The sequence below is a fragment of the Carlito syrichta genome, unplaced genomic scaffold, assembly GCF_000164805.1.
Source record: "Carlito syrichta isolate Samal-C Ts95f unplaced genomic scaffold, Tarsius_syrichta-2.0.1 Scaffold154899, whole genome shotgun sequence".
NCBI classification, from domain to species: Eukaryota; Metazoa; Chordata; class Mammalia; order Primates; family Tarsiidae; genus Carlito; species Carlito syrichta.
The window spans coordinates 13,019-26,669 of NW_007098995.1; the positions used below are offsets into that span (position 1 = coordinate 13,019).

At 47.1% G+C, this 13,651-nt stretch overlaps 1 protein-coding gene across 1 annotated transcript in view; it reads right to left on the reverse strand.

Moving 5' to 3' along the window:
• Positions 1-12,547: 12,547 nt before the first annotated feature.
• The window catches only part of PINX1 (PIN2/TERF1 interacting telomerase inhibitor 1), a gene marked incomplete at its 5' end in the record, with an annotated part of 68,297 nt that continues 67,193 nt past the window's right edge, over positions 12,548-13,651 (reverse strand). Inside the window, one exon of the mRNA XM_008050972.1 lies at positions 12,548-13,260. Within this exon, the coding sequence (XP_008049163.1) occupies positions 12,787-13,260 (474 nt within the window). The remainder of the gene's footprint in view (positions 13,261-13,651) is intronic.

Here is a 13,651-nt window from a genome sequence, read left to right on the forward strand (position 1 = left end):
CATTCTCTTGGTGAATTGACCCTCTTATTATTACACAATGTCCTTCTTTGTCTTTTCTGGTAGTTTTTGACTTAAAAACTATTCATTTGATATTGTTATAGCCACTTCTGCCTTCTTTTGGTTACTATTTGCATGAAGCATCTTTTTTCATCCTTTCACTTTCAAACTAGTACTACTCTAAAGCGTCATTAGCTCTAAAGTGTGCTTCTTGAAGACAGCATAGAGTTGGATCCTATTTTTTTCTTTTAAATTCATTCTACCATCCTATGTTTTTTGACTAGAGAATTTAATCCACTTACAGTTGAGGCAATTTCTGATAGGGAAGCACTTTTGCCATTTTGTTGTTTTCTGTATGTCTCATATCTCTTTTGGGCCTCATTTCTTCCATTACTGCCTTCTGTTGTACTGACTTTTAGTGATAACATGTATTGCTTCTGTTTCATTTCCTTTTGTGTATATTCTATAGACATCTTCTTTGTGGCTATCACAGAAATCAAAAATATCATCCTAAAGTTATGACGTTCTACCTTAAGTTGCTACTAACGACTTCAATAACTCACAAAATCTCTATGCCTTTTTAGGTCTTCCCTCTGTCACCTTCACCTCTTTATATTTCTGGTATCACAACATACATCTGTATATATTTTGCATCTCTTAATATTAGTGTATGTTTTAGTAAACTTGTCTCTCCAATTCTGTAGAAAACAAAAAGTGGAGTCACAAACCAAGATTAAAAATTATTTCTTTATATTTGTTGTTAAAAATATTTTTCCATGTGTTATCTTTTAGAGATCTTTATAATTCATACAGCTTTAAGTTACTATCTATCTTCCTTATATTTCAACTCTTAGGACTCCTTCTAGGATTTACTGTAAGGCAGGTCTGGAAATGTCTTAATTTCACCCTCATTTTTGAAGGATAGTTTTGCCAGGTATAGAATTCTTGGTTGACAGGTGGTTTTCTTTTCCCCCTTCATAACTTAAAATATACCATCCCACTGCCTTTTGGCTTGTAAAGTTTGTGCTAAGAAGTCCACTGGTAATCTTATTGAGGACCCCTTGTACACTATGAGTTATAATTTTCTTGCTGCTTTCAAGATTCGCTTTGTCTTTGCTTTTTTAACAGCTTAGTTATGCTGTATCTTGGCATGGGTCCCTTGGGGTTTATCCCATTTTTTTCTATTTTCTTGGATTTACATATCTATGTGTATTTCCTTAAAACTGAGATGTTTTCAGATTATTTCTTCCAATAATCTATTCCCTTCTCTCTTTTCCTTTTTGAATCCCATAATGTGTATACTGGTCTACTTGTTCATGTCCCATAAGTCCCTTAGGCTCTGTTCACTTTTTTTTAATCATTCTTTTTTCCTTTGGCTCCTCGGACTTGACAATGGCAAATGACTGGTCTTCAAGCTCACGGCTTTTATCTTCTTCTTGCTCTAGGTTGCAGAGTAGCATCTTTAGTGAATTTTTAAATTCACTTCATGTATTTTTCAGCTCCAGATTTTTGCTTCTTTTTTAAATATATAATCTATATCTCCTTGTTTATATTCCTTTTATTTCCTTGTTTATTTCCTATTGTTCATATAAAGGTTTCCTGATTCCCTTTAGTTTTTTGTCTATGCTTTCCTTTAGCCCCATAAGCATATTTAATACGGTCACTTAAAGCTTTTGTCTAATAAGTCTGTGTGCTGCTTCAGTGACTGTTTTTGGAGGTTTATTTTGTTCCTTTGAATAGATCATGTTTCCCTGCTTCTTTGTATGCCTTATAATCTTTTGTTGAAAAATGGACATTTGGAAAAACAGCTACCTCCTCCCATTTTTGAAGACTGGCATAAGAGACCTTTATTCATCAGCAAGGCCCTGAGCCTGGATATCAGCCCAGGGCAAGGGATCAGAGGCTTCTTAGGTCTTCTGGACATGCATCCTGTCTGGACTTGTGTGTATATATTTCCCCCCGTTTCTCTTGGCTACTTTCAAATGTCTCAATTTCCAAAGAGTCTCACCCCTGCTTCTTCCTAGGGCCTTGGATGTTCTGTTGTATTCCTCTGCCCACAATCTCTTGCCTCCAGTCATCTTCAGATCTGTAGGTCCCTGCAGTTTTCATGCACCATGGTGCCTACTGCTTCCTGCTGAGGCTTCCTGCCTAAAATATAAACTATGCTACCATTCCATCTGAGCTCTGAGTCAGGTGGGACAGATACTAGCTCTTTGGGCAGCCCACAGGCCAGCGAGATGCAAACAATTTCCACTAAGCTCTATTTGGTCAAGGGAGAGAACTGGGAATTGGGCCTGTTCCTCCAGCCATCACCACATGAGTAAGGCATGGGCAATTAAAAACACCATGAAATTTTCTACCATTCTGAGTGTGGCTTTCATCCTGACTTGTAGTCAATTGGTTGTAGAACTTCTATTGGTTTCTAGAGCTCCTATATAGTAATTTCAATTGATCTGCAGTTGTTTATTTAACATTTTATGGGAGAATAAGGGCCTGGAGCTTCCTAGCCTGCCATTTTTTTTTTAAGTCCCCAGTATTAAATCTTTTTAAAGGGGAATGTAAACAGTATTGTGCTTTGAATTTTCAATAGTTGATTAAAGTATTAAAAATATGGGTGTTGCTCTTGTATCTTGTGAGTTGGCTAAACTCCATTATTAGTTCAAGGAGGTTCTGTGGGTAGATTTCTATGTAGACATCTTACAACTCAATAATAAGATGCAATGAAAATGTAGGGTACCTGCATGATCAATGTTTATATACCTAACCCTTAATTGTACCCCACATCTTTATAATAAATAATTTTTAAAAAAGAAAGAAAATGCGGGCAAAACATTTGGACACTTTACAAAAGAAAACACATGAATGGTTAATAAGAATATAAAAAGATGTTCAACGTTATTAGCAGAAGAAAATTCAAATTAAAACCAAAATGAGATACCACTATACATTAGCATGGCTAGCATTTAAGAGATTAATATCAAGTGCTGGTGAGGATGCAGAGTACACAGAACTCTCACAGACTGCTTGTGGGAATGGAAAGTGGTACCCTTTGGAAAATTGTTTGGCAGTTTTAAAATTAAACAAATATTCATCATATGACTCAAACTTTCCACCCCTAGGTATTTTCCCAGGAGAAATGAAAGTATATGCCCAAATAAGGACTTGTATTTGAGTGTGTTTATAGATGCTTTATGCACAAAGAAAAACCCCCAAAAGCTCATCAACTGGTATATAGGCAAGTTGTTGTCTATCCATATAGAATCTACTTAGCCATAAAAATGAACAAACTATTGGTAAATACTAGTGACTCTCAAAAGCATTATGCTAAGTTGGGATGATTCTATTTATGTGAGATAATAAAGCTATAGTGATAAGGAGCAGATCAGTGGTTGCCAAGGGGCCAGGGCATGGGGGTGAGGGGGCTGGCTGAAGGGTCTTGAGGAAAATTATTGGATGGAAATATTCTACACCACAAAAGTGTGGTCATCACACAACTGTATCTGCTTATCAAAACTCATCAAATTGCACATTTAATATTGGTGGATTCTATTGTTTGTAAATTATACTTTAAATAACATGATTTTATAAATTCCATCGTGGGCAGTCGACAGATTTCTTTGCCCTTCAGTTGTCCACTTACTATCCTGAAATGCTACGCTTTCTAAAAATACAGAGAAATGTGGGAATAAGAGGAAACCACTTACACACTCATTCAATCCATCGTTTATTTACTAGAAAAATATTTCTTAAACATGTATCAGGAAGTAGATAGTGCTGGGTGTTGGAAACATACTGGAGAAAGCTTCTCCTGGGACAGGCATTCATCCAACACTAAAAGTTGCAGCAGAGAGATATCCAACCAGACTGGAAGGTCAGGGAAGCAGTGGCTGCTGAGCTAAGTCTTGAATGATGAATACATTGTGCTTTCTTCCCCAAATACATCCACAGGGAATAGCCAGGAGGCTCTGTAGCATGGAAGAAACAGTGGGCGCCTTGGAGTCAGGCAGATGTAGGCTCCAGTCCTGGTCTGGCTGTTTGCTAGCTGTGTGACCTTGAGAAAATGTCAATCAAGCTGTCATTTTTTCCACACCCAGAATCAAAGTAATCAGAATTACTTATAGGTTGCTCTGAAAATAAATGAGAAATGCCTATAAGTCATCCAGATCAACAAGAGATTAACATTGATAATGAGACCCACCTATCAGCCAGCCTCCATGGTCATCGGAACCTCTTTCTACCATTCTGGCCAAACACTAGGAATGAGAAATGCAGAGACTGGGGTCCCTGAAACTCAAGAGTCATGGAGTGTCACAACCAGCAGATTGTGTTGTGTTCCCCTCAGGATCCAGCCAGAAGGTCCTGGCCCAGGGAGAGGTCACAGGATGCCATCCAGTCTCTGTTCTTCTGTCTGACATGGTTCTGCATCAAATTGCTGTCCTGACTTGCACCTCTCTGGTGAGATTTCTAAGATTCCTTCCAGTTCTAAAAGCCAAGATCCATGAAGCAAAACTCAACACACAAAAGCCTAGCTCTGGCAAAAGGGTTCATGGTCATCACTTCTGAACTTCCCTCTGAAGAGCAAAAAGTATGCAGGCACGAACTCCTTCTAACTCTGAGCCTTCACACCCACGCAGCATCTCTGAGGGCGTTGCCACCCTTAGACGTGACACGAGCCTCCCTTGCTTTGCGAACTCTTTTAAGACTGACAGCTTCCTTCTGAATCCGAATCTATCAAATTGTGACTATCCAAAGAAGCATATGGCTTTGTTTTTCCAACGTTTGTGACACAGCTAATGAAATGGAGAGCTCTTGAGGGCGGGGACCTTACCTTCGCCACATCTACATTCTGAGTCCCAGTACAGAGCCCTAACCACTTGAGGGTTGTGGAACGATTAAATGAACACAGCTGGCAGTGCTTTGTGGAGAGCCTTCTGCACTCCTCTTCTCTTGTGAATTACACTGTAGTCAGTATAAAAGCATCTTATATCCCAAAATATACAAATCACATGGAGAGCAGGACGAATCTAATTACTAAAAACAGAAATAAAACGTAGTGTTCACAATCTCTTCGGCATCAAAAAGGGGTCAGAACTCAGGAAAATGGCCTGCTGTGTAGATATCCCCCTGCTACTTTATGAACTTAGCAGCCTTTTATTTTTCCACCTATAAAATGAGGAATGCACAAATGCCACTCTTACAGGGCTGAGGAGGGGATCGCTTATCTCAGGGACGAACACGGGGAAGGACCCTCTGACTGGAAGACCTGCTGGCTTGCGTGTCCCAAATCCACGCGTTCTCCCTCTTCCATCATTTCCTCATCACAGATCAAGAGTGCCTTGCCCACCACATCGGGATTTTGTCATCTCTTTGGACTGAATTGCAACAACCTGCCTGACTGGAGGCTGCTGAGAGTCCCAGGCAAGGGCAGGACCCTGAAGCCTGTCACCTGAGCAGTCTGAGTCAAGGCAACCACTCCCTACCCTGCCCCAGGGCCTGCTCACAGGTTACCACCTCCAGTGGTGAGCTCTAAACCTTCCTGGGACTCTGCTGTCTCCAGGATGACCCGGCCACACCTTCTTGGCTCTCACCCTGGAGCTCGTCAGTCCTGAGTAGGAGCAGGTACGAGGTGGCTCAGGAGCCCCGGAGACGGCTCTGCAGAGAGCAGGGACTGCTGGTGCCAGCCCCTCCTACTCTGAGAGGAAGCAGATGCCCTCCTGACCAGGCTGGGCTTCCCAGCTTCAGGTGAGGATCACTTACTTTTTTTTTTAAAGACTTTATGGCTGGGCATGGTGGCTCAAGCCTGTAATCCCAGAACTTTTGGAAGGCCGAGGCGAGAGGATTGCCTGAGTTCAGGGGTGTGAGAGCAGCCTGGGCAACTTGGTGAGACCTCATCTCAACAATTAAAAAAAAAAAATTAGCCGGGTGTGGTGGTGCATGCCAGTAGTTCCAGTTACTTGGAAGACTGAGGCAGAAGGATCGTCTGAGGCCGGCAGGTCGAGGCCGAAGTGGCCGTGAGCTTCTTACAGCAGTTTTAGGTCACGGTAAAATTAAAAGGTACAGAGATCCCCATATGCCCCCAGTTCCAGACATTCACCGTCTTCCACCACCACCGTCTCCCCGCCAGGGGTACATTTGTCACAATCGATGAACCTACAGCAACAAGTCATCATCACCCAAGTCCATAGCTACATCAGGGCTCACATGTCATGCATTCTGTGGATTTGAACGAATACATGTGTCCACCACTCCAGGGCCACACAGAGCGGCTTCATCGCCCTGACCATCCCCTGGGGGCTTCCCTCCCATTTTCTCCTCGCATGTGAGTGCAGCGAGAGAGGAAAGTGCACTGAGTGCCTGCCGTCAGGTACTTTGCTAGGAAACTTCTCACTTAATCCTAGTCACTGCTTGAGCCATGGAGACTCGAAAATGAGGCCCTAGGAAGGGGTCATCTGAGGTCCCAGTGGCCAGGGGACAGTTATGAGAAGGCCTTAGGGGAGAAGTGCAGGGGAATACATAATCGAGTCAGGACACAGGCGGGCAGAGAGGTGTCGAATCTGCTGGATGCAGTGTTGGGATCCAAGAGAACCCCAAGTGGGGCTGTGGTCGCGGCAGCCGAGCTGTGATCTATTCATCTTTATTCCCTTAGGAGGCCTGTGCCACGTGCAAGGTACAGTCCCGGGGGCTCTATGACAATACAGAGGTTAACCTCACATTCAGAGGCAGAGGGTTGAACAAGGAAAATGCTCTCTCTGAAAGTTCTAATACAAGGAGACTTTGGTGAGTGCAGAGAGAACTACAAAAAGGCCGAAAAGGGAGCGACTGCTTCTGGGACTGGGTCCGGACAACCGGAGAAGCGGCTGGCACCTGGGGTAGTCCTTGAAGCTCGCGGGCCGAGAAGGAAAGGCAGGAGCCATGGGAACAGACCAGGAGAGAAACTGCGGGCAGGAGAGCCGGGGCAGAGGTCCAGGGAGGCAGCATTAGGGAGGGAACGGATGGGGGTGTGGGGCAGCGCTGATCAGGCATGGGTGGGAGGACGCCGACTCATGGGCTCCATGAGGGCAAGATCCACCTAGTGCGCGCTGCTGGCAGAAACTTGATCAGGCTGAACTGCGGATGACGCCTCTCGACGTCAGAGCAGGTGAATGAGAACATGGGATACCAACGATGGGGCGCAGGAGGCAGCCTGGAAAAGACGGGCTCCGTTTACTTTTAGACCCACAGACTCCGAGGGGCCCGCGGGATGGTCAGCTGGAGCTGCAGGATGAAGGACTGAGACTAGCGGAGGATGGGGATGCCGACCATTCATCCAGAAAGCAGCAGAAACATGGGCCAGGAGCGTATGCACAGAGAAGAAAGGTGAGGACAGAACATATGACTCAAAACATTCCAGGGCGTCCTGCCTCCTCACACTTAGCTGACGGCACGAGGAGGAAAAGCCAAGAGTCGTCAGAAAAAGAGACTCGGGAACTGCATAAGGTCCAGGAGAGTTGGAGGAGGAAGACTCGAAGGGTCTGAAGTGAGGGGGAAGGAGGCGAGGCTGTGTCTGTCTGCGGAGGCGCCGTGGACCACCCTGGGCTGCTCATGACCCCTCCCGCCACATTGTGACGGCTGAAGTCAGGTTTTGCCTTCGGCAGCCCTCCACTTGAGACACACGTTGTCCACACTTCTGCTTTTGTCCCGTCCAGGCTCAAGGGCGTCCCTGGTCTGTGGGTGGCGTGAGGCCACCTCTCCTCCCCCATTCCTTACACACCCATCCCTCAGCAGATCCGCCAGCAGAAGAGGCAGGGAAGGGGGCCAGGGCTACCTTCCGGCAGACCTGTTCTGTTTTGAGCCGCCCCGCGCAGGCAGAACCTTCCTAGAGCAGTCTCCATGGAGGAAAGCGTCTCACGGAATTTTGTTTGTTTACCACTGAGTTAGAAATGTTAACAGGGAGCTTCTGGTAGAGACCCACTCCTCAGGCTCCAGTCAAATAACGAGTGCTAGCAAAGAACTCCCCACAGCTCGCCCCACTTGGTCACTGGCCCCACAAAAGCTAAAGGGAGAAACACTTGCTAGACAGGTGGAGGAGGCTAGGTCCTGGGTTAAGCATACTGAGACTACTCCAGGACATGGTGTCCATTCTAAATGACACCAGTTGGTAGAACTTGCATGTGGACAGACTGTGATGAGTCAGTTACTCCGTCTTGAATTGGCCTGCAGCCCAAAGTTGGTGTTGAATCAATGTTTCAGAACAAATAAATGCGTTCAGCACCCCCGCACCTTTCCCTAAGGAATCCCGATGTAGAAAAGACAGACAGAAAATTTCAGATAGAACGAATCACAAGATTCTTGCCCCAGTTCAAGAATTCACTGCCACTTTCCTTGAAAGCTCACTGTGAATGCTTGCACAACGCTTCAGCTCAGACTGGAGGAAACAGCTCCCTGCAGTTTGCATCAGCCCACCTACCGCACAACCCACACCACAACCCACACCACACGGGCAACCCATGCATGGCCCTGTCCCCACCTGCCACCCTGTCCCCACCCACCCTTTGTTACCTGCTGTCTTTCTCTGGCGTATTCCTCCCTCTTGTTCCATGAAGGTTTTGGGCATGTCATTTGGGTAGATTCAGTATTTCCTAAACAGACTGTTTATTTGTACGCAAGGAGTTTAGTCATCACCTTTATTAGGACACAGTACTAATTTGCTCATTATAATCGAGCACCAAAAAATCACACACCGGGGCACCCAATCCGACCTCCCCTGCCCCGCCCGCCCACACAACAGGCTCCAAACTGCAGCGGCTGCAGAACCTGCAAGGTGAACAAGCGAAGAGGTTCTTGCTCAAACCCAGCCGCTGCTGGTAGTTCCAAGGGCTGAGATCACCTGGAGGGATTGTGCCGATTCCCTGATGCTGCCGTTCTTTTTTTGAAGAAACAGGTCTCGGCGTGTGCCTGCCGTTCGGTGAACAGGTGGAGGAGGAGAGAGGCAGAGGAACAAACCGTGCTAGGAAACAAATGCTCACTTGGGCTTCGTTTCTCAAGCACCAGTACTTCCTACAAACTGAAGAAATTCTGCCTTTTCCCACAGACTTGCAAACAGGTTTTAAGAAGCTGACCTACCCAACTTCCCACCAACCTCTTGACCAGGTTGGAAAAGAAAATCCACAGTGAATTCCTAACATGTGGTGGACTGGAAGGATTTCCTACAGTGCACACAGATTACTCTCACTCCAAGTTGCTACCAAATGCAGTCGCGGTTAAGAGGAACAATGGCACGGAAGAGCACCCCCAACAGAGAACCTTGCTACAGACAGGCCAAAGTGGACAGACACGGCAAGGGCTAGGGCAGAGGAAAAGGAGCAGGGGTTGGTGACTACCGTACAGAGGGGACGGAAGTATCACTGGGTCTCTGGGGCAGCCTCATCCTAGCTGTGAAAATGGAAGGAGGCTCTTCCACAAAAGGGGACGATGAGGACGGCTGCCTCACTGGGCTGTCGAGGACTATGTGATCTGATTTATTTAAAATGCTAGGAATAGAGCCAGGCACATAAAACCTTATATGGTAATAGTAACAATGGCAACAATCCCCTAAAATTAACAGAAAAGCAAAGGCTGGTGCAGACAGCATGGAGAGCCTCTTCAGCAGACACATATTTTCCTGGTGTGAGGTAACTGTTTGGAAGTTGGCTCTTTCCCGGGTATCTCGTTTTTTATTGGCCCTCCCCCAGGGAGCAGCCTCTGGCCAAGGCTGGTCTCTTAAGGATATGCATATCCCCGATAATGGTCGTGGGGTGCAGGAGACCGAAGCAATGTGGTCAGCACCTGTAATCAATGTAACTGTAAACATGGGATGGAAATTTGGCTTGCTTTTAAAACTGCTGTATTTCTCCGAAGTGTGGTTTCTTTCTGCACCGACCCGCCACCATCGGTGCCTCCTGTAAATTCTAATAAACCAATGTCTCTCCCTGCTGGGCCGCTAGGTGACTTCTTTGGAATACATAAAGAACCTTACACACAAGCCCTCTCAGCTTTGGGGTTGCCACGTTACACCTGGGAATCTACTTTTCCTCCTAAAGCTGAAGGATACCAAGGAAAGCACTGAAGTCTATAAAACGGATGTATTTTTACCTGGTGAAATAACACAAGGCAAAATGTTAATTAATAAGTATCAAGCCTATGAAATCCAATTCTCAGAGTATGTCTCATTATTACAACTTTCACTTAGATCCAGAAAACCAAGTGGCCTAAAAAAGAGACATGAAAACAACGGAAAGCTGAAGATGTCTAGAGAAAATAGTCTCCATCCCCCTCAGAGTGAATGGTCACACCATCCACTCTTGGCCAAGCACGAGCCTTGTTCTCAGGCTACCGCTCCATTATTAAAATCACTGGGAGGCCTTTCTCCAGTCCAGGAAAATCACCACCACCACATCCTACATTCTCTCTAAAAGCTGCACACGGACAATCTTGAGGAACAGCTGCTTTGGGATTCCTAACTCCAGGAACTGCCGGACCCCTTCAGCATTCAGCATCCCCTCCTCTGGTCACTCCACCCAGCCCCTGCACTCCCACGTCTGACCTCAATGGATCTCACCTGCCTCCTAGACATGCCTGCACACAATTTGGTGTCTTCTCTGGGCTCTCATTTTTATTGGTACAGGCAGTTAAAGCTAATCAAACAAAAGGCAAAAAAAAAAAAAAAATCAGCTTACATACATTTTACAAAGTTAGTTCCCTTGAGGTTTCATATGTTCCCACTTCCTTGTGGATCTCGGGTTTCACATACAAGACAGGACAAGCAGAGATAACTTGGGCATGTGCCCTCTGTGGAGAAAAGTGACTTTAGAAATCTTTGGGGCTTTGTTAGCCTGGGATTCTAAACATGGGAGGATGCAAAAAAACTCAGAGACTCGTCCTCAGGCTCTGAATTCATACGAATCTTTTCGTGGTGTGTGTCTGTTTAAACAACAGCAGTGTTCAGTATCCTTAGAGACTAAGGCCAAATGTTCTTCATGCGTTCCCCCCATCTCAAGAATCTGGGGCCTTGTTTCCTACCTAACGTGTGTGACCTCAAGACTTAAAATCAAGGGCAAAAGGTGATATCACCAGAGTGTGGGTGAGTTTTAGTTCTTATCACCAGCAGCAACCTTTAAATCAAGTGAAGAACGACTCGCCCAGGGCTGCTGACAGGTGGGCCAGAAGCAGGGCCAGCAGCCACAAGACTGCCAAGGTAGGACAGGCACAGGGACTGGAAAGGGGGTATAGGAACACTGGGAACCAGAAGTAAGAGGAGAGAGAAAAAGAGGGAAGTCAAGGGCACAAGGATGAAGAAGAATGGAAGTGATGAAGAGATCAAAGGGCCGGGCACGGCAGCTCAAGCCTGTAAGCACTTTGCGAGGCCGGGGCGAGAGGGCTGCCTGAGCCCAGGGGTTCGCGACTAACCTTGGCAACTTGGTGAGACCTCGTCTCTACATTAAAAAAAAAATCAGCCAAGCATGGTAGCACGTGCCTGTAGTTCTGGCTACTTGGAAGGCTGAGGCAGAAGGATCTCCTGAGCCCAGCAGGTTGATGATAGAGTGGCTGTAAGCAAGCCACTGCACTCCAGTCTGGGTGACAGAGTGATACTCTGACTCAAACGAACAAACAAACAAAAGAAATCAAAGAAAGCAGGGGCATGGACACAGGCTGAGAGTGATAGGGTTGGACCTGTAAATCTTTCGTGTGTGTGTGTGTGTGTGTGTGTGTGTGTGCGCGCGCGCGCTCTTTGTTTTGGGTTGCTGAGCGGGCATGAAGTGTCTGCAGCTGCATGAGTGGACCCCCAGGGAGAGTTTAGCCGGCACCCAGGGAGATGGGCCAGCATGACAGAGGTGGCACAATCACAAGGCAACACCACTTGGTTGGAGCAGGGCTGCTAGGTGTCTTGGACTGTTTCCCTAATATTCATGCTTTTCAGAACTTTCCTAAGGCAGTCCCAATCTAAAGACTGACATTAGTTTCATGACCTTACCCTCTCAGTGCTTTGGACCTGACCTCCTGACCATGATAACTAAGTTACTATATTTATAGTCCCATGGTAGATAACTCACTGTAGATGGTCAGGCTTCAAAGGACCCCCACATCTGACCACCTACACTCAGCATAGGCCTCCTATGAGAGCTGAAAGGTTACAGGGTCCCTAGAGTCGGTCCACGTTTGAGGCTTCGTGGTGTGGGGAGAAGAGACCTCAAATGCTCGCTGCCACTACTCAGTGGAAAAGAGCATTAGAACATTTTCCCAGCAAAACCAAACACAGCACAACACACCAAAAAACCCCTCTCTGATTTGGGAATGTAATCATATAATTCCTACTTGGCAAAAACATATGGTTGGCTACAGAACAAAAGGAACTATCTACATCCAAGCTATTGCCTCTTAATCCTTTAATTAGACTAAGTCCTCAGAAGGAAGCACCATTCATTGTTCCTGAGGGAAACCATGAGCAAACCCAGGCAGAGACCGACAGACACACGTGCACACCTACAGGCTGCGTGGATTCCTAGGAATACGACTAAGCACTCATGGTCAAGGGCTCAGAGCTTACAAAAATTTATTTGTTGTGAGAGCCATGATTCAGAACACTAGAAAAAGTCCTCCTGGGAACGCAAGTTGGAGAAGATGTGGTGAGAGGGCAAGACTCAGCAATCCGCGGCAGTCCTGCCACCAGATGCACCCGCACTCCCTGCGGCTAACTCCGCTCTGACTTCAGGCTGGAGCTGTCTACCTGCAGGCCTGACCGTGCGTGGTCAGAAGGCTCTGGCTGCAGACAGCTCATCTGGAGCCTTTCTTCTTTTTCTTCTTCTTTGCCACCGGCATTTCTTCCAGCATGGTGTCCACGGCCACCTCTACCGGCCGTCGCAGCTTTTTCTTTCCTTTCCTTTTCTTGGACTTCAGGATAAAACCCTGGCCATTGGGGGACGTCGCCACACCCTCAGCACACGCCTCAGAACTCTCGTCCCCGCAGCGGTCCTGGGGCGCTGCCCCTCTCGGGCTCTCTTCTCCCTCAAGCTGCTCCCTTCCAGGCTGCTCGGCCTTGGGCTCCACGTGTTTGCCTGTTGCCTCCCGGTTCCTCTTCCTTCCCCTTCTGCACCCCACTCGGCTCTCAGAAGCACCAGGCCCTGGCGCCGGGACCTGGGACTTGTTCCTCAGCTCTGCCATCCGCTTGGCAAAATATTCCTGGATGGTGAAAGCACTGGTTGTGGTCGTGGTTTCGTTCCCATCCGGAGGAGAGGGGCTGGGATTACCCTGAGGTGGGGAAAAGAGTGACAAGATGGTCAAGCATCAGCAGTTGACCCCTCACGCACCCGGGGCTCTGCACGGGGCACCGACGCCCAGCACTCGGGGACAAGGCTGAGAGCCAGCTCGCCGGCTTCCGTCTCCCTTCCGACGGCTTGCCCTGCAGGGCCAAGGGCCAGGAGGCCACGCTCTCGCAGGGCCTGGCAGGGTGGCAGGTTGGCAGACTAAGCTAACTTAAGGAACAAGCTAGCAGGTCGCCTAGATGGAGTTCTGAGTAAACGCCTCCCTAGAAACAATGTTATGGGGATTCAGCTCCCAGAGTCTCCATAAAACATAGGACACTAGCCGGGCTCGGTGGCTCAGCCTGTGATCCCGCGCCTTTGGGAGGCTGAGGTGAGTG